Source organism: Necator americanus, chromosome V, assembly GCF_031761385.1.
Source record: "Necator americanus strain Aroian chromosome V, whole genome shotgun sequence".
NCBI lineage: Eukaryota > Metazoa > Nematoda > Chromadorea > Rhabditida > Ancylostomatidae > Necator > Necator americanus.
The window spans coordinates 33,539,810-33,561,820 of NC_087375.1; the positions used below are offsets into that span (position 1 = coordinate 33,539,810).

General features: G+C 38.7%; 8 protein-coding genes across 11 annotated transcripts; 1 reads left to right on the forward strand and 7 right to left on the reverse strand.

Moving 5' to 3' along the window:
- Positions 1-903: 903 nt before the first annotated feature.
- RB195_016017 (uncharacterized protein) lies at positions 904-2,301 on the reverse strand (the record flags this gene model as incomplete). Of its 2 annotated transcripts, XM_064206993.1 has the most annotated exons (2): positions 974-1,745; positions 1,790-2,301. In XM_064206993.1, the coding sequence occupies 2 exons, from the start codon at positions 2,299-2,301 to the stop codon at positions 974-976; spliced, it is 1,284 nt and encodes a 427-aa protein (XP_064062874.1). The 2 variants fall into 2 exon arrangements, with proteins under 2 accessions (XP_064062873.1, XP_064062874.1); XM_064206992.1 differs by lacking the exon at positions 1,790-2,301 and having other exon boundaries at positions 904-1,347.
- RB195_016018 (uncharacterized protein) lies at positions 974-2,635 on the reverse strand (the record flags this gene model as incomplete). The annotated part of the gene is made up of 1 exon (XM_013443597.2): positions 974-2,635. The coding sequence occupies one exon, from the start codon at positions 2,633-2,635 to the stop codon at positions 974-976; it is 1,662 nt and encodes a 553-aa protein (XP_013299051.2).
- A 5,765-nt stretch (positions 2,636-8,400) lies between these two features.
- Positions 8,401-9,018, reverse strand: RB195_016019 (uncharacterized protein; the record flags this gene model as incomplete). Of its 2 annotated transcripts, none has more annotated exons than XM_013443598.2 (3): positions 8,401-8,587; positions 8,654-8,819; positions 8,874-9,018. In XM_013443598.2, 3 exons carry the CDS (start codon positions 9,016-9,018, stop codon positions 8,401-8,403), a joined length of 498 nt encoding a protein of 165 aa, XP_013299052.2. The 2 variants fall into 2 exon arrangements, with proteins under 2 accessions (XP_013299052.2, XP_064062875.1); XM_064206994.1 differs by having other exon boundaries at positions 8,874-8,994.
- Positions 9,019-10,300: 1,282 nt separating this feature from the next.
- Positions 10,301-10,752, reverse strand: RB195_016020 (uncharacterized protein; the record flags this gene model as incomplete). 2 transcript variants are annotated; one of them, XM_064206996.1, is made up of 4 exons in its annotated part: positions 10,301-10,386; positions 10,485-10,592; positions 10,630-10,653; positions 10,734-10,752. In XM_064206996.1, 4 exons carry the CDS (start codon positions 10,750-10,752, stop codon positions 10,301-10,303), a joined length of 237 nt encoding a protein of 78 aa, XP_064062876.1. The 2 variants fall into 2 exon arrangements, with proteins under 2 accessions (XP_064062876.1, XP_064062877.1); XM_064206995.1 differs by having other exon boundaries at positions 10,485-10,653; positions 10,705-10,752.
- A 65-nt stretch (positions 10,753-10,817) lies between these two features.
- On the reverse strand, positions 10,818-11,121 carry RB195_016021 (uncharacterized protein; the record flags this gene model as incomplete). The annotated part of the gene is made up of 2 exons (XM_064206997.1): positions 10,818-10,906; positions 10,971-11,121. 2 exons carry the CDS (start codon positions 11,119-11,121, stop codon positions 10,818-10,820), a joined length of 240 nt encoding a protein of 79 aa, XP_064062878.1.
- A 363-nt stretch (positions 11,122-11,484) lies between these two features.
- Positions 11,485-13,609, reverse strand: RB195_016022 (uncharacterized protein; the record flags this gene model as incomplete). The annotated part of the gene is made up of 5 exons (XM_013443600.2): positions 11,485-11,567; positions 11,836-11,972; positions 12,040-12,169; positions 12,241-12,331; positions 13,532-13,609. 5 exons carry the CDS (start codon positions 13,607-13,609, stop codon positions 11,485-11,487), a joined length of 519 nt encoding a protein of 172 aa, XP_013299054.2.
- Positions 13,610-13,923: 314 nt separating this feature from the next.
- Positions 13,924-15,102, reverse strand: RB195_016023 (uncharacterized protein; the record flags this gene model as incomplete). Its single annotated transcript, XM_013443601.2, has 3 exons — positions 13,924-14,010; positions 14,485-14,561; positions 15,048-15,102. The coding sequence occupies 3 exons, from the start codon at positions 15,100-15,102 to the stop codon at positions 13,924-13,926; spliced, it is 219 nt and encodes a 72-aa protein (XP_013299055.1).
- Positions 15,103-20,090: 4,988 nt separating this feature from the next.
- RB195_016024 (uncharacterized protein) lies at positions 20,091-21,906 on the forward strand (the record flags this gene model as incomplete). Its single annotated transcript, XM_013443602.2, has 5 exons — positions 20,091-20,160; positions 21,237-21,325; positions 21,389-21,537; positions 21,626-21,788; positions 21,847-21,906. The coding sequence occupies 5 exons, from the start codon at positions 20,091-20,093 to the stop codon at positions 21,904-21,906; spliced, it is 531 nt and encodes a 176-aa protein (XP_013299056.2).
- Positions 21,907-22,011: the final 105 nt, after the last annotated feature.

A 22,011-nucleotide genomic window follows, 5' to 3' on the forward strand; every position in this document is an offset into this window, starting at 1 on the left:
GCACAGCCGTTTACGTAACTGCAGCGAGGTTTATTGTTGTTTATATCATTTTGAGTCTAGTGTTCCTTTTTATATTCATCCAGGAAGTATTGCAAATTGTACAAACGACCATAACGACTCACGTAGATAATCATATCATGAGTGTAGCCGCTGAAGACATCATACTTGCTAGCGATGAACCTAGGAATGAACATAAAAAGCTGCCAAAATCGTCGGCACACGGCATACGAACCGAATTCCCCCCAAAAGAAGGCACTATTTACATGAGATGTGAATTCTTCTTATTTCCCGTTCCCCTTTCCTACTCTTATTCGTTTTCTAAATTCTTTAACAAGATTTTTTGTCTTCGTTCTTCTTATTTCTTTAAGATGCTCACAGTCTCCTTCCCTGTGTCTTCTTTTTCCGCATTTTTACGTGATTTTTGTAGTTTAGTGAGACGAATCGCTTTGAGTTTAAAACATCCAAACAAACATTAAAATCCACCTACATTTCATTTTCTTTTACAGTTCTTCACTAATAGGCGTCTTTTCTTTTTGATTTTTCAATTTCTCGTTGGGGAATTAGATTTAAAAAAATTGAACTCCCCCACAATACCACAATATTTAAGTCATATTATTTATGTATCATTTGACTGGCCTTTTTTTCAAAGAAATCAAGACGCAATAACAATAGGACCTTAGAGGTGTGTATCTTCATTTGTAACAAAATATTGTTTCCAGTGTTAGAGAATCATTTTGCTTGAATTTTGTTTTCTTCCAGTATCACTTTTTTCTTTTGGGATCGTTTTAGCAAATTCTCCATTTTCAGGAAAAAAGAAAGTTTTAGACGAATACTACGTCTGAGCACATTTTATTTTTTTAAGATGTGAAACACTAGTTTAACTTGTGTTCTATCATGATCACTTTATGTGAAGAGAATACTACTCAAACGTTTTATCACACAAATGTACAAACATACAGGGAGAATGTCAGACTCATGGATAATGTCGCTTGTACTTCCTTTGTGGGCCCGCATATGCTCCGCCGCTTGGACCGGTTGCAACAGCGACATCATTGGCTGGAGCAACCTGAGTTCCAGAGAAGTCACCACCTGGAGCAGGACCACCTGGGGCTGGTCCGCCATAGGATGGGGCTGAAACATCGGGTCCTTGAGCTCCTGCGTAACCTCCTGGAGCTGGTCCACCAGGAGCAGGTCCAGTGTAGGATGGGGCTGGTACATCGTTAGCAGGGCCGGGTCCAGCTTGAGCTCCAGCATATCCTCCTGGAGCTGGTCCACCTGGAGCAGATCCACTATAGCTTGAGGCTGGGACGTCATTGGCAGGTCCAGGTCCAGCTTGAGCTCCAGCATATCCTCCGGGTGCTGGTCCACCTGGAGCAGATCCACTATAGCTTGAGGCTGGGACGTCATTGGCAGGTCCAGGTCCAGCTTGAGCTCCAGCATATCCTCCGGGTGCTGGTCCACCTGGAGCAGGTCCAGTATAACTTGGGGCTGGGACGTCGTTGGCAGATCCAGGTCCAGGTTGAGCTCCAGCATATCCTCCAGGTGCTGGTCCACCAGGGGCGGGTCCACCGTAGGACGGGGCTGGGACATCGTTGGCAGGTCCAGGTTGGGCTCCTGCGTATCCGCCGGGGGCAGGACCAGAATATGATGGAGCTGGGGCATCTTGAGCTGGACCGGTATAACCACCTCCAGAAGGTGCAGCGTAACCGCCAGGAGCTGGGGCATCGTTGGCTGGACCAGCGTAACTGCCTCCGGAAGGTGCTGCATAACCGCCAGGAGCTGGGCCAACTGGTGGTGAGTTGACTGGAGGAGCTCCTGCATAACTTCCTCCACTTGGACCTCCATATCCACCTCCTGCAGGTGCAGAGAGTGATAAACCAGATGATCCTGCATAGCCTCCTCCACCAGGTTTAGCGTATCCTCCTCCAGCTGGACCACCATATCCACCTCCTGCGGGTGCAGAGAATGCTCCTCCGGCTGGTCCTCCATATCCACCTCCACCTGGTGCAGCGTAGCTTCCGCCTGCGGGTCCTCCAATACCACCTCCACCTGGGGCAGCGTAGCTTCCTCCTGCAGGGCCTCCGTATCCACCTCCTGCGGGTGCGGAGAATGCTCCTCCTGCTGGCCCTCCATATCCACCTCCACCTGGTGCAGCATAGCTTCCGCCTGCGGGTCCTCCAATACCACCTCCACCTGGGGCAGCGTAGCTTCCTCCTGCAGGGCCTCCGTATCCACCTCCTGCGGGTGCGGAGAATGCTCCTCCTGCTGGTCCTCCATATCCACCTCCACCTGGTGCTGCATAACTTCCTCCAGACGGTATCGGTGGTGAGCTTAGAGGAGGAGAGTATGCCGGTGGTGGTGGTGGTGGTGGTGGGGCGACTGGATATCCACCGGATGGAGGAGCTGCTTGTGGTGGAAGAGCGTAACCTCCAGATGGAGGAGGTGGTGCCGCATATGCTGGTGCTGGTGCAGCGTAAGCTGGTGCCGCTGCAGCTGGTGCGCATGCAGGAGCTGCTCCACATCCACATCCGCAGCCGCCACCGCCGCCTCCTCCACCTCCTCCACCTAGTCCCAGAAGGCTCCACAAGAAGGCTTGCGAACTGCCGACAAGTGCGATTAGCAGAAGTATCCGCATACTGAAAAAAAAAACTTATAGAGATTCCACTTTTTAACATAACGTCTGAATTTCATCGAGAAAACTGCGAAACATGTGAACTATTACAACAAGCTGAGTTCTCAGTGGGACCCTATTTTAATTTTTCTCTTTTATGCAATACATTTATGGCAGGAAGGTTTTCTGAAGGACAAACGCAAAAATCAGGTGGACACAGTAAAAATACGCTTTTTTTCATTTCAGAATAAGAATACCACATAAAATATGTGGGTGTTTGAAGATCCTACAAAATTTTCATAGATGATATTTGTAAAAGATGTTTAAATGCAGAACGTCAACGTCAACGTCACAGAAAGTTTAGGTAAACAAACTTTTGGGATTTCAGTAGAGAGGAATCCGTCGTAGTGTTAAGTGAAGAGTTCTTTTTTCAGCTGATAATGTCATTCTTATAAAAGTGAGCTTAAATTTATTTGAAATTATGAGGTGCTTACTAAACGTCTTCGTTTTTTTTTTGTTTCAAAAGGAAAAAAATCAAAGAAAGTAGAATAAAAGCGGGTATCTATAGCAATTAAAAGAAAAAGATGTCATAGTGGATAAAAGTTATAAATCTGTTACGTTAACATAGGTAATACATAGGATACAGTCCTTAATAGACGGAAGGAGGATACGGTTGCTGACGGATGGGAAATGAAACGATGAAATATACGATTAACGTTGACAAACGGAAGCTTTTATATGCGTGCGACGAGCTTACGATGGCGAGTTTTCGCCCCGCGGTTACGGCATATTTCGGTCCCGTAGGCGAGTTTCGCATCGCGTAGACACGTATCTCGACATAACGCGTACGCACTTGCGCAACCTCAACGAAAAGAGAGAAAAAAAATACGTCGAGCTCTTTATTCACTTAGTCACACTTCGTCAAGGTCACAGAGAACATTCGCTCACTCATCTTGAGCTTTACAGCGTTAACGTCGCATAGGAGACGTATTTTTTTATCGTCTTATCACCGTGAACGTAACGATTTTTGCTTAACGAAAGAAAATCTCGGTCTCATAAATAGAAACGTACAATATTCTACGAAAAGCATCGCAAACGCTAGTATTTTCAATTGATTTTTTTGAGCTGTTGCCAAGATTGGTATTGATCTTCTTTATTAAACAACAGCTAACGTTTCGGCGTTATCGCCTTCATCAGAGCCTGGAAAAAAGAAAAGAGAAAATCTATTATTTCCGTTTAGAAAAATATTATAAGTCCTATTACGTTCCTTTCGAAGAAAATACATTTCTTCTACGATAGACCTTACAATCCTAACTAAATAATAATAATTTAGCAGTATTAAGTAACCTCATAGTGAATTGCAAGCCTTATGATCTTGTTTATAAATTTAAAGTGTCAATAATCGAGATTATGGAACAAATCCGTTTGAAATTTTCCTAGGATGCCTACACTTTAACAATTCCTCAAGTTTTAATACCCATTGGGTTGAGATTATGATTTGTGATTAACAAATTGTCCCTCTGCAGGAATCGTTCACGTAATTAATTCCTTCTCATTCTATTTTATTCTTGATGCTGGATTTTCTATTGTTTATTTGTATTCATCCCTGCCTCTCTTTTTGGCATTGAGCGCCATTGAGCTTAATAAATAAGTAAATAAATAAGTAAATAAAAGCACAATATCTTCCGACACTAGCGAGGCTTTTGTTTCAGTACAACAAGTCCGTTTTTTGTATTAAAACAAAAAGAACATTTTTTTCCTCCAACACTATTCATAGTAAAATACTTAGCGATTCAAACCAAATTTCAACTGAATTCTTGCTCAATCATCTAACATCTGAGATAAAAAAGAAGAAATTTTAGAAATCATCCCGCGTCATCGTGCCCGTCTACTTCTACTGTTATCTACTAGCTGTATAATTCATTTCAAACTCAGGACTAGTACTATTTGTACCAATGTTATATACTGTCCTTTTTTTGGATCGTAGGTTACTGTAATTTTGTTATTAAACATCGTATTCTGTTCTCTTACCATTTTTCTGTTGAATTTTAACCTCTAAGGGAGATGAAATGAAATAAATGAACGTGATGAAATTTCGGAATGAAAGGAATTTTTGTCAGAATATTTATCTCATCTATTCTGCGGTTCTATCTCCACAGATTTCGGCTCAATTGATAGGACTACATTTTTGCACCTGAATCTCCCACTCAAAACAACTTCGACTAAAAAGTTACAACAAACAAAGTCCTCAAGTACTCAATTCCCTCATCAATCAAAATTCTAGTGAGCTCTGTTCCATCCTGTTTTTTTTTTGTTTTATGGCACATCTGCAGGTGTTTTCAAGAAAAAAATAAAAAAATAAAAAATAAATCATCATGTTTAGTTCTCGAAAATAAATTTCAGCACATTCTGTAGAAATTGAAGAAAAAAACTATATGTCAGTTACTTGGAGTTGAATTATTTAAAAATAATTTTTTTTTTGTATTCTCAACCGAAGTCATATGGATTATTCGAGATTCAGTTTTGTGGTAACGGAAAATTACTCTGTCACCAGAAGAAAAATTCCTCTCCCCTTTTTAACACAATTTTTTGTGTTCTAGAAATACTTTTGTGGATTACTTCTATTACCTCGTATCTTTCCAAAATTTTTTTTTTAAGAAATGGGCAATTTTTTCTTTAAAACAACACCTTAAGGCTTTTTCCAGTTGCATATTGAAAGAAGGGTTGTCGCTGAGAAAAAAACCACCACCACCTTAAATCATTAATTGACTTTCTGCTGGGTTTTCTATTGGCCTTGACAACATGTTGAATGGAGTTAATTTTCTTCTCGCACCATGCCAAAGTGGTTTTACGGAGAATGCGGACTTCAACTATGTTTTGTGCTTTTCTCCGGCATCAGATCTAAGCCGTTTTGTCTGGGTTTTCATTTTTTTTCTCTCATTTACACACTTTCAAACACTAAAATTAGCTGAAATAAAGAATTGTCGCCTAGAAGAGTGTTGGTTTTTTTTTTGTCAATCAAGATCTTTAAAATGCTACTCGAAAAAAAGGGTTAAAAGCAGAAATTATTCCAACCCCCATTTGAGATCAATAACTGAGGATTTGGCTTAAGAGAATCGACGGTCATCTCCGATCTTCCGGTCCTACGAATCACCAACGCTTAATCGTCACTGGGGATCTACAACGGGCGATTTATCTGCCGACTGAAGTGGAGCAAAGGCTAAAACAAAGACTTTTGTACGTTAGGCAACTTGCTTATGGAAAAATATTTCTTTTTTATTAAATAATCATTTGATTTTAGGTAAATATTTATTTATTAAAATCTAGTTTAAAAAAGTTTAAAGTTAAATTAAAGCTAGTTAAAAAAATCATATTTATTGAATTTCTTGTCAAATATTTATTTTACAAAATCCAAGAGCAATAATTGAAAATTTTAAATATTATTGAAGTTTATTACTAGTAGATTTATACAGATTTTTAGATCGTGCTCAGTCTTTCCTATTCAGACCAGAAATCACATAAAGGTTAAGGAATACCCTTCAGGAAAAAACTGTCATCTCTGCGAAGTTCTGAGGAAACGGGAATGAAATCCACTATTCTTCTTATTTGCAATGATATTTCCTCACTTCAAGTGGTTTTATGCAATAATTGCATTATTTTCCTTTTAAAAAAACCATATTTTCCCCAAATTCAGAGCGTTCCTCAGTGCAATACTTTTTATATTTTAAAAATTCTATCCCTAAGAAAATTTTTCTCAACTTGTTCATCTATTACTATTCTATTAAAGTAACAGTGGTGCATTTATACATGTACATGAAGAGAAATTATCAATTTCTCGATTAAAGTGCAATTTCATCCCTTTTATAACTAACTTGGGGATGCACGACTACAGTATTCGAGTAGCTACGTACGCAGGAAAGATTTACATTATCCTCATCCAGTGGCTACGCTAATGATCGATAGAAAAGTAGGATCATACCCTTTTCTTGTCTTCCTGTCTAGTAGTGAAGAAGAAAATTCTGGATTCTGAAAATTCGACTCGTCCATTTCAGATTCAGCGAAGAAAGTGATTTGTCGAAATTTCAGCCGTTATTAACCACCTCCTGTACAGTTCATCAAAAATCAATACATTGACTTGTTATGTCGAGAGTTATCCAAAATTAAGGATTCTATTGACATTATTACTCTTTTTTTGGAACATGAATTTAGGGAATGATTTGTTTGAGAATCTTGACGAGCGTAATGCGTAATTGGCGTAACGGGGCGGACTAAGTTGCGTAGTCAAATCCAGTTTTTTTCCCACACCTCCTCCCGATAATTGGAGCATATGCATAACCTGAATCTTATAGCTACGACGAAATCAAAGCCGCTCTAATACCGTTTCATGGCCGTTAATCTGTGACTTTTATTCCAAAACCTTCCGTTTATATGTGAGGGACGAGTTTCTGGTGATTCCCTGACCTCAACTATTTTATTTTGTTTATTTACCTATATATTTATTCCCCTATACAGTTCATACAAAGTCTCACAGTAGAAATAATAAGGAGAAAATCAAAAGCAAAGAAAGAAATCCGGCAGTCGATCAAATTTAGATTTCTTGGGCTAGCGAATAGTTCCTTTATTTTAACCAACAGTAGTTTCCCATTGTACAGGATGGCCTACAAGAAAAGTTTTGGAGAGGAAAAAAGAGACACAGGCAGTTTATCTCCATGCGATAAACATTATCAATTTATTAAAGGCATCATCCCACGAATCTGAGGTGGTACGGATTTCAGGTGGAATCTTCGTATACGGGATCGTAGATTAAGGAGAGAGGATGGTTCCGTCCATTTCTTCCTAATTGCCGTAAAAAACGGCCCCGAAGATACGGCTTCGAGAGTTTCGGCGCTCTATTTTCTACAAGGAGTTCGATTGGAGCGCGCCAGCCTTGTACACGCGCTGCATCTTCCGGCCCGTTTTTACGGCAATTAGGAAGAAATGGACGGAATCACCCCCCTCTCCATAGTCTCCCTTCCCGTATACGAATACTCCACTTGAAATCCGTACCACCTCGGATTCGTGGGGTGATGCCTTTAAAAGGAAGAAGTACAGTGTCCAATTGAACTGCAAATAAATGGATGAAATAGGATTTGGTTCGTAGTAACTTTTTAACGTTTCAGCCAAATTCATTAGTGATTTTGACTATGGTCAAAGAAAGTATCCAACGATAAGTTTTACAACAATCTTTTCTCCTCTTTTCTTTACAGCAAACTCTTATGTACTGAAATCATCCGAAAAAAAACTATTATATGTCTAGAGAGCAAACGTTCTACTGTCCAAACGGAAATGGAAATCGACCATGAGAGAGTTTCATAATGAAATCAGATCAGATCATCATCAGTAAAATCTTGAGCCTGACGGATGTCGCTGTTCTGCCTAAGTTCTATACGCGATCGAATCATCAACACTTCATGGAGGAACGTTTTCCTTTTTCCGAGACAATAATAAAGGTGCAAAATTCCTAAAGCGAGATCCATGTCCCATCATTAAGAGGGACCTCTTCCTTTTCTTAGAAAAAATGAAACAATGTGAAATAGAAACAATCCAATCAGAAATCTTCGGAAATACATATTTAAGAAAATTAAACGTTTAATTTCTCATTAAAAATTAAAAACAAAAAAATAACACACAGAACAGAAAACAGAAAATTAACTAGTGTTCGCTAACAAACACTGAAGTGCCTGAGGACCTCACCACATAATAATCCCAATGAATCCGTTAAAATCACAGTAAATGGAATCTTGCTTAGGTCAAAATTTCTCGTTTAATCGTTTCACAACGATCTCAATGAGGTCAACAGGAACTTTATCCTCGATACATACTCGAATGACATCTTCCTCCTCATCAGGTCGCTGCAACGTCGCCAGCTGACTGTCCAGAAGCGTTACGGGCATGTAATGGCCTTTTCTGCTCTTAAGACGCTCTTCCAGAACTTTTCTGAAATGACTCATCGGATCAGAACCCCGTACGACTCATGTGTTGCATAAATAACTCAAAACTAACCTACTCACATCCAGAAACACGTATCTACATCTAATGTCACTCTTTAAAATGTCACGATACTGTTTCTTCAGCGCAGAACATCCCACCACGATTTTCTGATGCGATCTACAGTACGTATTAATCGCTCGAAGCCACGGTCGTCGATCGTCATCGGTGAGGGGTATGCCTTGAAGAAGCGGATTTAGTCGAGTTGTCAAGGGAATAGGTCTACGACCAGAACCTGCGCTCATCTTCGCTACGTTAGCCTCGGAATGAAAGTCATCTCCATCTTTGTAGTTCCACTCGAGGTAAGCAGCCAACTGATGGCCAACAGTAGTTTTACCACATCCGCTTACACCCATCACAAAAATCACATCGATATTCATGAGATTTGGATATCTGAAGTGGAAAAATCCCAATAATTTAAGACAGCACGGTAGCAATGAATGGTCATAGTAGAGTCAAAACGACATGAAGCAGGGTGCAGTTGCGCAAGCGGCTGCGTCCGAAGCTGTGGTGGAACGCAGCGGTTAGGATCGAGTGGGGACCCATTCTGGGACCTCTCGTCGCTGCGGTTCGCAATGGTCCCACCGCAACTCCATCCACTATCTAAATCGCGCCGCTTCGAGCGCAACTGATTACGCAACTGCACCGTTCTTCATGTCGTTTTGACCCCACTATACGTAGTCAAGAAATACGTTAGGACTTTTTGAATTCAAAAAAGCTTACAAAGAAAAAAAAACCGACTTTCATTCTTTTTCTGAAAACGATGCGGAAAATCCAATGATCGTCTCTATCTTCTCACTAATTTTTCTTTTGTGAAGATCGTCAATTGCAGTACATCAGAAATGATACAGTGCCTATTATTCACAATTTATGCTCAACCTCTACCTCACTTTCATGATCTGAGAAATCTTGATTGCGCCCGAGAAATGAAGTGTACTTGTGAAGGTCTCAAGCGGAAAGAAGACGAAAAATAGTACAATGGGACTGATATTTGGATCAGTGTTAAGATCTAAACCCGATACCCTTGAATTCGAAAGGAAGCAGCAGGTGTCGTACTGCATTTGTTTGTTTGTTAGCATACATAGGGCGATTTGGTTGATTCAATCAACATTTGTGGTTCGACATCTCCTATAAGCTTCCCTAATGCACTTGATTCAGTGGAAAAATAAAGTTCTCTTCTAAACATATAAGGTTTGATGTCTTCATTGTTTTACGTAGATCCGCAGAGGAGAAACCCGTTGATAAGAAATGAAGTTTTCAGAATCGCAAACAAAGTGCAACCCGGGGCAATCAACACGTTTGTGGTCGTAAATGCTCAATTTACAGCTACCTTTTACCCGACTACAGATCAAGGCCTTTCATTTATGAGTTCTGCTATGAACGAATAGGTTCGGACCTTCTTCGATCGTCGAACATCGAAAAATTTAAAGAATATGGCACCGTCATGGAGTACTAGAACTGGTACAGAACTCAATGCCGTATTAAATATTATCAACACAAGCATATAACGTTTGACTTCAAACCGTTGAAACCGTTGAATTCGACCAGGTCTGCTCGAATTCACAGTCATAAAGAATGAAAATTAACTTCGAATAATTAAAAATGTGGGTTTTTCAGTGCGGAAAACGTTTATTGTAAAATTCACTGTTAAGAGAGATTTTCCTAGACATCAATTCTTGTCCGCGATCCTTTCAGTGATCGAAACGGTGGGAAATAGAACCATCGGGCTACCGCACCGTACAAAAACACTAAATGAGCGTAATATTTATTCAAAACTACAATTAATTCACATTTAGCAGGATTCACAAATTTCCAGAACTTGTGGGGATGAAATAGCATAACTTACCAGCTCCAATACCACGAACAGCTAACTTTAAGTAAGGTCGCTTCAAATAGTAAGCACTCGATGACTGATAGAACACGAATGCTCCAATCGCAGCGCAGCTCAATGACCCTGTCACTCGACACTCAAAGCAATCATTTTCTAGAACTTTCTTCGACAGTTCGGAGGGCATCTGCAAGTAGATGATCAAATAAGCAAGTAACTAGAATCGGTTCCAATCTACAGAGTTGAAGGAAAAATCCGGAAACTCACGGGATGAGTCGAAATGCATCAGAGAACAAATATGGTGTCAAAGATTTAACCACGAATTAATTCTTAATAAACAACATGTTACTATCACGTTTTCCGCAAAGAAATCCTTTCCTTGACAAAGAAGTTGAACGGAAATATACCAAATTCATTTGCAACCGATAAATAAATACATCCTGAAAGGAAGTATTGTAATGACCATGGTGGATTCTCATCTATACGTCATTCAAACCAACATACCTATAGCACCTACAATTGTCTTTCCCCTTTGGGCATGCGTAAGAAATTTATTTGAAGTCCTCATTAACAGCAAAACCGCCATCGCTGTAGTGCCATATTGAACACCAGTGAAGATTGAGAACTTCTCTTTGTGTTCACCTTCACCGGACATCTAAAGCTGTAAGACCAAAAGAAGTAATTAACTGTGAACATAGATAACTAAAGGAAGAACCAACAATAAGTCATTTATTCAATTCAAAATGTACGTAGCTGGCTACTAATATTAAAAATGTGAAATTCAGATCCAATCATAAAACACATTTATTTGACTTCTCTATATTCGGAAAATGTGTCGAATAAATAAGGAAAGAACATAACCACAGGTCAAGAAGAAAAGAAAACTATGTGGGAGAGCGAAGTTATACCCGATAAGGTTCACATTATCAATATCAATAAATTTTGCACAGAAAATTGCTAGCAATAGATTAACGACAAGGTTAGTCAAGCATTTACAGAAATGATTTTCTTGTTCTAGTCAGATGTCGTTGGAATGGACAGGGTGAGGTAACGGTATCACACTTTTCTTCTCCTTGTCCATAGACATTGCCTTGCGCATATCTAGAATACGTTATAGCAAGGAAAAAAATAAAAAAATCATTAAAATTAAGTCATGAAAGAGAACGAAAGGAATAATTCTCAGAAAAGAAGAAAAAACACAAAAACTCTCAGTAAACAAATGCAATGATAAAGATGAAGCCTCAGTCTTTGCAAAAGGAGAAACACATCTTCTATGATGACTTTGCTAACAAGAAAAACATCCTAACAACTGAATGATAGAAGAAAAATATGGAATAAAAACAACATTAGGAAGAAGCTACCCACTCACCATATGCATTCTCATCATGGGGGCCTGAATAGTAATCTATAATTTCCCTGTAGACCACATATCCTAGAGCTTTGTACATGGAGATTGCCACATGATTAGAAACTCGAACAAAAAGATCAACGAAGTAAGCTTTTTTCCTGAAGATGGAGAGCAAAATGTGTGCGAAACCAATCAAAAAAAAAATCAATGCAATACCGCACTTACATATCAGAGATATGTTCAAGTGTATACATCATGCGAGCACCGAGACCTAGGCGACGGTAATCTGGTGCGACTGAAAGCGCCGTAACATGACCGTGCCAATTCTCGTCTCTTCCTTCGGCTTTTCCCATGACTTAAACAAAAAAGAAACTAATAGGAAACCGTACACCTTATATTCACATAGGGTCTTACAAGCTAACTTACTGTATCCCATGATCTGACCATTTGGATGTTCAGCTACCTGGTAGTATTCTGGCCAGTTGACAAGATAGTAAAGATAGAAGTTGAAGCCATACTAAAACTGTTTAGTGCGAATTCATATGGAAAGGGAACTCAAAACATAGAATGCGACCTTAATCAAAACAACACACATAACCCTAACAATTGCACTCCCATATTTTCTAATCGTAAGCAATCCTCAAACATCTCTTCCTTTGATATATAAACAATAAAACAAAAAAGAAACTAACTGGCAAAATCTAGCAATCTTGCGCGATGCTTTACCGGAGAACAAAAGTTTATCGCATTGTACTCTGATTTTCATAGAAATATGAGGAATCCCAACAAACGCAACGAAAAAATCATAATATCTTACGGCGCTTTCCATAAAAGTTTTCGCATACATTTATTTGATATATAAACAATAAAACTCCCTTCCCAGCCTTAGAAAGAATTTTCAAATTTAATATTTAGCGGAATAACAACCGTAAACACCTCATCTACAGCAGCAAACAAACCATGACACTAATCCTCGGTCCAAAGCGCACATTTATTCTCCATCAGAACATAATTTCTTTCTGTTCCCATCAAAACAGTACATCATTGAAAACAAAATAAAAAACCTATGCCACTGAAACCGTGCCATTGAAACCGCGGCCTATGTGACTTACATGCGATCTAGTTGGGGAATCGATTCTAAATTCTATTTCCCACTCAAAAAAAAACTACGATGAACCAAGTCAATGAAAGTCACATATTTGCAGTAAGGTTAAGATTTGTCAAACAACACTAACTGCACTTCTCCGATTAATGTCTAATCACGAAGTAGTTCTGGAATCATTGAGAAATATGTCTAAATTATCTTCTCACCTTTCTACCGTTTTAATAAGTCATTCATCATCATCCAGTAGATAATCGTCATTAAATCATGCTCCCCACAAGCAGACAACTCAAAATACTCTCTAACTCCAACAATTATAAAGAAAAAAAGGAAAAAAAAAACCCTCGACGAATTAGCACTCCCCAGTCAATATATTCAGTAAGTGGCTCCGTTACTTTCCTACGCTCTAACCTACTTTTTCTCTTAGTAACCTTAGTTCAAATGTCATAGATCCTCTAAGACCAATTCTTAGGCCTTAGAGCTTCGATTGATTTATTTACTTCGAGAAATAAGGGCGCTACTGAGCTACATTTTACCTAAACATGACTATTGCCTTCTACATACTTAAAAATTAGAAATTACCATTGTTTCTATTATGAATGAACGATGCCATACCGTTTCCGTCATGCTATCCAAATTCACATTGTTGAACTTTAGCATATCCATAACATCGAATGGTCGAATTGTAGTCATCTATAGCGCAAAGTTTAACTAGGAAAGCACGGACTCAATGATTTGGTTGTACCGTATTAAAGGGTCAATACCATGCTAGAATTACTATTTCAAACATCATTATAAAATTTAATCAAGCAACAACACAAAATAACAGCACATTTACTACACCTATTGTACTAAATATGAAAAATACACAACGTATTGTAATTGAGACTACTGCAACCATCGTTAGGAAAGTACCAGCAACAAGAGACTATGTGATTCATCCACCGGTAATTTTTTCGGTATAAAATGCAATAAAGATATCAAACGCAATGATGGTCGCATATTCTTCACTCTTTTGCAGCAGGAGGGTCTGGCTTGTACTCCTGTACACCATACGGACGAAGTGCTGGGAATTTCTCTTTGAGCCACCTCACCTGAAATGAACATTTTAGCATCCGAGAGAAACAAGAACAATAAGCCTTTGAATTGATCAGCAGAAGCCAACATATTGAAAAGTTAAGGCGATAATGAGACTGTTTTTTCCACAAAATAAAACCTTCAGTCCAACTTTCAGTCTGACGTTTCCCGATAGAATAACAACAGCTCTGCCGAAACTGGGTACGAAAATTACTTTTGTAAAAGAAAAAGTATTAGAACTATTACCTGCTCAAACTACCCATTAAAAGTAATAAAATGAGAAAGAACTCAAAAGTTGAAATTACTGTGCTTAATTCCTGTTGGTCAAAGGGACTGGTACATGTCTAATAATGCTTGCGACACTCAATTTGCCCACATCATTACACCAAAAGAAAAAAAAAGTCGAAAGTGGTCCCTTTGGCGAACCAATAGGAGCGGAATAAAAAGAGGAATTGAAAAAATCAGACCAATACGTAGAAAAGTACACTCACGTAGAAAAGTTCAGACCTCTGTTCAGGTGCCACTAGAGAAGGATTATTTTGGATCTTGTAGTAGGCGTAATGCATCGCTAAAAACAGAAACAAATTTCCCAAAGGTATGGACACAAAGACTTTCTGATAAAAAAGAGAAACTGTATTAAAGACATCATCCCACGAATCTGGAGTGGTACGGATTTCCGGTGGAGTATTCGTATACGGGATCGTAGATTATTGAGAGAAAGGAGATCCCGTCCATTTCTTCCTAATTGCCGTAGAAAACGACCCGAAAGATACGGCTTCGAGCGTTCCGGCGCACTATTTTCCACAAGGAGTTCGATTGGGGCGCGCCAGCCTTGTGCAGCGCGCATCTTCCGGCCCGTTTTTTTACGGCAATTAGGTAGAAATGGACGGAATCACCCCTCTCCATAATCTACTATCCCGTGTGAAAATACACCTGAAATCCGGGCCACCTCAGATTCCTGGTATGTCGCCTTTAAGAAAACATCGCAGACTGCACTATATCAGCGACTTTTCCATCTCAAACCTAGTATATTAAAGCAATAATCTAATCCCACCGACAATAAGCCCCGCAAATACGCCGAGCTCTTTCACTGTACGACTCGAAACCATTGTATCTGGAATAACAGGATGTGGACACACTGTACATTGTACACTCCTAAGTCTACGAAGCAACATACGCGTGAAAGTACCGTGCGTTCGAACATCATGCGAAGGAAAAAAAAACGAAAGACGAGAAGGAGAAATGTCGATGCATGGCAAGCGTTGGGTTTACGACAGGAGTGAAGTCGGAAAATGAATGTGTTTTGAATGCGAGAATGAGCAAGGTTATGAGAAAGCTGGAAATTGGAGGTCACGTCGAAGAAGTTAAGGGTTAGGCGCACAATTCTGCATCGGAGAAATACACAGAATCCCCACCGCAGTGACGGGACCTACTTTTCATTCTTTCTCTGAGCTTTCTCAACGGTTTAATACAGGATATGTTTATATCACAAAGTTTACGACGGTATTTGCTCACACAACCTGTTTATTTTAAAAGCACCCTTTGAGATAGTTGTGGAGCAATTCTTTGTAAGACGAATAAAGTAAGCCCGGGTAAACTGGTGAAGAAGTCTTCGCTACGCTAAAATTAGCAAAGAAAGGCGCCTTCCGGCGTTTTTTCCCCTGATAACAGGGAACTGATTATTCAGGTGAGAGTCACGTGAGTTTAAGTCGATTAAGGACAACAACACGGAAGAAACGAACAAAAAGTGCAGTACGCACTCACACCAGATTTGCAAATAATCCGCGAAAAGAATGGGAGAACAACTCGTCCAAGGAATATAGCTGTGAGATATGTGCTATGCGCCAAAAATTCCTGTTGAGAGTCTCATTGATTTTTATTAAAACAGAGGTTCCACTTTATTGATGCAGTTTTTGTCTACATAATTCTCTAAAAATAAGAACACAGAATCGACGACGAGATTAGTAAGCCTCTCGCAAACCCCATCCCTATTTTATAGAGTAGAATATCAAAAGGATGTGCAGAAAGTTATGTGGAGAAAATATTTCCCGGTATGAGAAAATGTTCACGGGAAGGGGAACGCGAAACGTGGTGTACAACATTCAACTGCAGCTCCACGCCTGCTTCGAGTCAATCGATACGATGGCGAGTTTGAGGACAATCGTTTTTGAGGCCTCGAAGAAAAAATCAGAGACAAAAAAAAAAAATAATAAAATATTTTTTTATAAAATTAAAAAAAGATTTATGTTTTGTTTAAATAGGAATGTAAAAGGAGGGAAAAAAAAAAAATTAATTTTTTTTTATTTAAATAAAAAAATAAATAAAAAAATATAGAAATAAAATATTAAATTTAATTTTTAAAATAAAAGAAAGAAAAAAAGCTAAAAAAAAAAAAAAAAAAAAGGGGGGGGGGGGGGGGAAGAAAAAGAAGGGGTAGTCCCCCCCCCCACAATAATTTTATCTCTTTTATTTTTATAAAAAAAAAAAAATATACAAAAAATTATTTTATAATTTTGTTTATTTTTTTTTACTATTTTTAATAGGAAAATTAATCAAAAAAGAAGCATTTATTTCTTAAAAAAAAATTCTTAAAAAAGGTGGAAATAAAATAAAGAAAAAATCCTTTTGTATTTGAGTATTAAAAAAAAGAAAAAATTTTTATTTAAAATTAAAAAAAAAAAAAAAAAAGGTATATTAAAAAAAAAAAAAAAAAATTAAAAACTTCTAAAAAAAACAACCAATTCACAAAAAAAAAAAATGCTCTACCACTCTTTAGTGCACTTTGAAAGTCACGGCAAATCGCATAAAATTCTTTTCTTGCGCTCGAGAAAATATCTCCGCCTGATAACTCGGGGAACGGTAAAGAGGGTCCCGGCGGATTCTCCGCGAATGCCTCCGAGACATAGCGTACCCAGTGGCGGAAACGCGAGCATACCTCAAAGAGGTCACGCTCCAGTCGTTCATGAAGACGCAGACAACCGTATTAGATGTTCTTCTAGCCACAGAGACGCAGAAAACTGCGCAGTTACAAGGAAGTATGCAAAGGAGAGTAGTGTGAGCTGTCGAAATTACCGAATAAGTCGAACAATAATAGTGTTAGATAGAAGTATATGGGATTTGTATGGTGTTCTAATAAAGAAAGGGAATGAGTTTGCCTTTATCTCCTTCAGAAAGTCTAGAAATCTTACCAAATTTGAACTCTTTTTTTCCTGTAAGTTCCAAGAAGTCAGAGATGCGAAGTTCAGGAATAAATTAAGCTAAAAAAAAACTTGGGAGTTACAGGATAACGATAATTCTCATTACCGTTACTTTTAAGAGCTGGAATATTACGTTTCAAAGAAAATTTTTATGCACGTAATTTGAAGCTATCAGATACATCCTTATCTCATATTTCACGTGAGGATTTCTCTTGCTTCTGGTACGATTACAAAATTGAGATCACCTCACGTTACAAAATTGCAGTGAATGTGTTTGATTCTCCAGAACAATTCAACAGATAGTGAATTATATCCTGGCCGTTGATGCAGCGTATGATTAGCGGTAGATGAGCAGAGTCAGTTATTTAGGTGCCAACGAAAGTGAATCTCTTTAGGACACGCACCATCGCTAATTGCTCTGACGAGGCATGACCGGGGCATGCTGAAAATTCCGCCGGGACCCTCTTTACACGCACCCTGATAACTCTAAACAGCGGCTTTAGAAAGAGAAACGGTGGGGTACATTTCTAAACATTTACCTTAAAATATTTAGATTCAATTATTGCTTGTCGATAATCGCAGATCAAACTTCCTTTCTTCTTTGTTCCGCCTCCCCTAGGCGAAAGATGTGTGCGGTCGCCACTTATCCCGATTCCTAATTCGAAAAGGTTTATGTCCTACTCTGGAAATACTCGTTAACAATAACTGATCACTATGATAAAAACTTTATCGGAAATAAGTTCATCATGATAACGACTTTCGAGAATCATTCGGTCGTATATACAGCAGAATCAAAAGGACATGAAGCACGGTGCAGTTGCGTAAGCGGTTGCGCTCGAAGCGGCGCGGTGGAGCGTAGCGGTAGTGATCGAGGTGGGACCATCGCCAACTGCAACAATGAACTGTGGTAGTAGTGGTCTTTACATGATCCTAACCGCTACGCTCTGTCGCACCGCTTCGACCGCGACCGCTTACGCAATTGCACCGTGCTTCATGTCGTTTTGATTCGAACTATACTACCGACTGCACGATTAGGAACTGTTTCGAGTTGTGCGTAACTGTCTATACAATATTGTACCATAATTCAGAATTTTTTGCTCGCACTGCAATACCTATAGATTTGACTGAGATCGTACGCTAGAATAAAGATTAGATTATACGTACTGAAGGGATCATTCAACGATCAAGCGAATCTTTTCTCTCGCCTCCTCTCAGAGCTGAAAGGCACAGTAGACATCGGAGATTAATAGTAGGACAAGTTTGATTGAGAATCCTCCTCATTAGCTTTAAATATCTCTAGAATTGATGTTGACACAGGAATAGGGACTTTTTTCTGCTGCAGAAAGGAACTGCTAGCGTTAGTTGTTTGGTAGTCATTGTTGAGCCTCCTCGACAATTCCCCGTATGTTTGCCGTTCTCTCCGTGTGTAAAGATCTACCGGCTATTTCAGACGACCTTTGGAAGGCAGATTTGAGTAACACCCCAATCCGTGAATATTCTAGATAGTCGTGTAATGAATGTAAGTGATCTAAGGGTGGAATTCACCGGAGCAGATCAATCGCTCGATTTATTAGCGTCTGATTTCAAAATCAAAATCAAATACATATTTTTTACAGTCGTTTCCCTGCTGGTAAATTGTCGAGTTCTTTGCAATCAGTACGGCGAAATAATAGGGAAATCTCTTTTGGGAATAAAACTGGCGAATGTCTTCTGAAGCAAATTGAAGTAAATTTCTCCGGAGACATCAGCCTTTCCAGTTCTTCCTGCTGCCAAACCAATAATATAAAAAAGCGCCGCGGTGGACATGTTCAGGACGCACGGACGAGTTCCCGCGTCTCCCATTGCCCGTGATCCATGTTTCCAACACTTTCAACCTCACGTCTGCACATATATAAATGTTGTTTATATTGTATTTTTGTATTTATTTGTATTTTTGTTCTTTGTTTCATGACATGCTTCTTCGATGAAGAAGATTGCGCTCACTGTAGGAAAAAAGTAGAGTTCGTTGAGGGATTTATATTTGTTTCCAATGCCACCGCCAGTGAATTCTTTATTTTACTTTTTTCTGGCACGGCGAAAAAAAAAACCCTAGCGGCTTAGGGTGTAATTGTTTGATGTCACAACTTTCATCCCAGCTTTCTTTAATTTCTGAGAGAAGACCTGGCCAATCAGAGTAAAAAAATAATGGTCTTAAACGTTTCTGCTTTCTTCACCTTTTTATAGTGAACGAAAAAAAAATACATTAGACACAAAAGTTCCTAATTTCGAGAAATACATAAGTCTTAATCTTTAGTCGATATGTGTTGGATTTTGTATTGTAATGGATTGTACTTTTTTTTTGCATTTTCATTGTCATCGAGTGTTGTTTTGACACACATCGTAAACCATGATTGTCAGCTGCTCGGGAAAAAAATTTAATCTATGAGTTCGTATACTTCAAATTTACGATCACATCCTAATGCACATACAATTTTTCTCTTGAGGACCTAATTTAGAGTGATGGGAGAGGCTCACATATTTAATGATATTGTTATTACTATTCCTATTGCTATTGTTGTTGTTTGTTGTTATTCAAGACACCGTACACTGTACATGTAGTTAGATCAAAACGACATGAAGCACGCACAGTTGCATAAGCGGCTTTGCTCGAAGAGGTGCGGTGGAGTATAGCGGGTCCCAATTCGATTCCAACCGCTGTATTCGCCGCACCGCTTCGAACTCAACCGCTTACGCAACTGTCCGTGCTTCATGTCATTTTGACTTGACTATATTTTGTGCCAAAGTATTAGTTGTCACGTTGTTTTTTTTTACTGAAGGACTTGTACTTGGTATTTCGCGCTGTGTTAGAAGTCCTCCCCGGCGACTTGAACAATTTCTTGTTTTTGTTCCCAGATCCGTAGATGAAAAGACCAACGAGAGATGTTCTTGAAGTGTACGAGGAATCTGATGGAGATGATAAAGAGCGTGAAGGTATGTAACAATATATGTGGTTTTGTTACCTTATTTACGTTACATTAATTAGTTCTGTATAATCCTTGGGATTTTAAGTGCGATTGTCGGTTCTTCCCTATCGCTTCTCATAGTGTAGACTTACTCAGAGTAAACTGGTTCTTCTTAGGTCACAGTTCCTTCTTTCACACTTTTCCTATTTAACGTCTCGGTTCTACTTCTATATAACTTTCTTTTTTTTCGATTCCGAGAGGTGCACACATGATGAATATTCTCTTTTGAAAGTATGAAAAAGATCTGTGTGATTAAAGTACTTTATGACAAATATTTGTGCCTTTTGTTGTCAAAACAGATTCTTTAAACATTTTCTGTTAGATCTCCTTCTTTTTTTTTCTGAAACATCTACAAAGGTGACTATAGAAGTGAGAATTCCGACTTGTGCTGTCTATGACAAGAACGAAATAATTATGGATGTGAGAGAAACATGTGATATTTTGCATGCTTGACGAGGTTTCTTTCGCAGTTCCATCGCAACCCTTTTAATTTGAGTTTTCTGGATGTGATCGTGTCTAAAAGAAGAGTTTGTTTACTTTAATTTGTCTCTAAACTTTTGTCATGTGGTTCCCAGAATATTTCTGTTAAGATGTATCTCAGTTCATTGGAAAGAGGTGATCAAACCGTCGTAGCTTTACGTATCATTTGTGGAAATAGAATACAGTGGCTTTGAAAAAAAGCAAAGCGTTGAAAAAATACTTGCCTATTGAAACTATTTTCTAAACTTTGCATTTGAAGTATTATTCGACCTCGTCCAAAAAACTGTAAGATCAATTTCCGATCAACTTCATCGACTTTCAGCATTTCAGCTCCTCTTTGAACTTCTTCGAGCAACCTCCTGTGTTCTTTTTCACACTTATGATGTCTTATATCTTGTAATCTCTTGTAATCCTAGTAACATCTTTTATTGATTTGCTAAGTACTGTGAGCACTCTTCTGGTAATGAAACTTTCTCGTTTTCGTTTTTGTAAATAAGCCCCATCAAGTTCAATTTGCTTTGTTATTCATTCATTCGTAGCGAATTTTGCGTGTTTCTTCTTTAGACTCTGTTGATGAGGATATAGACCACGAGGAAGTTGAGCCAACAACCTCAAACACCGTGACTTTTCAATCAGAACCATCGAAGAAAAAGGTAGTTCTGTCTTTTCTGGCATTTTATAGGTGGATTTTCCACTAATAAAAGTTATTGTTGCAGTTGAAAAATCGTTCTCAAAGGAAACTTACGAAAAGCCAGCTGAGCGAAAAGCGAAAGTTGGCAGAGTATAGGAAAATTGTTGGCTTGGTGAGACCTGATGTTACAACAAATAGAGAAAAAGAACGGTTACTCAAAAGAATTGCTACGAAGTAAGTTCATTACTATTAACCATTACATAAGCTAGTTATCATAGCTCAGGTTACTGGTACAGTTCCGCTAATACTCATTAGTTTCCAGAGGTGTAGTTCAACTGTTTAATGCTGTAGCTGAGCGTCAACAGGTATTGGCTGAGGAATTATCAAAGAAAATGAGCGCTAAAGAACGACGAGAAACTGAGAGGCGGTTACAGGGATCTTCATTCCGAGTTTATCCAGAAAAAGAGGAAAATGGAGTTGATAAGGTAAGTTTTTCATTGCAACTCATAATATCTTGCATGATTTTGAATGAGTTCTTTTGAGATGGAGCCTCAAGAAAGTGATGAAGAGAGCTTTATTAAGCAAGAAAATGAAATGGATTGAAGTCGATTTTGAAGGCATCTTTGTTGATTGTTGTTTTGATTGCTATTGTTTTTGTTTGTTGTTGAATTTTGAAATGTAAGATTTCAAATTTTATCATAAATACTT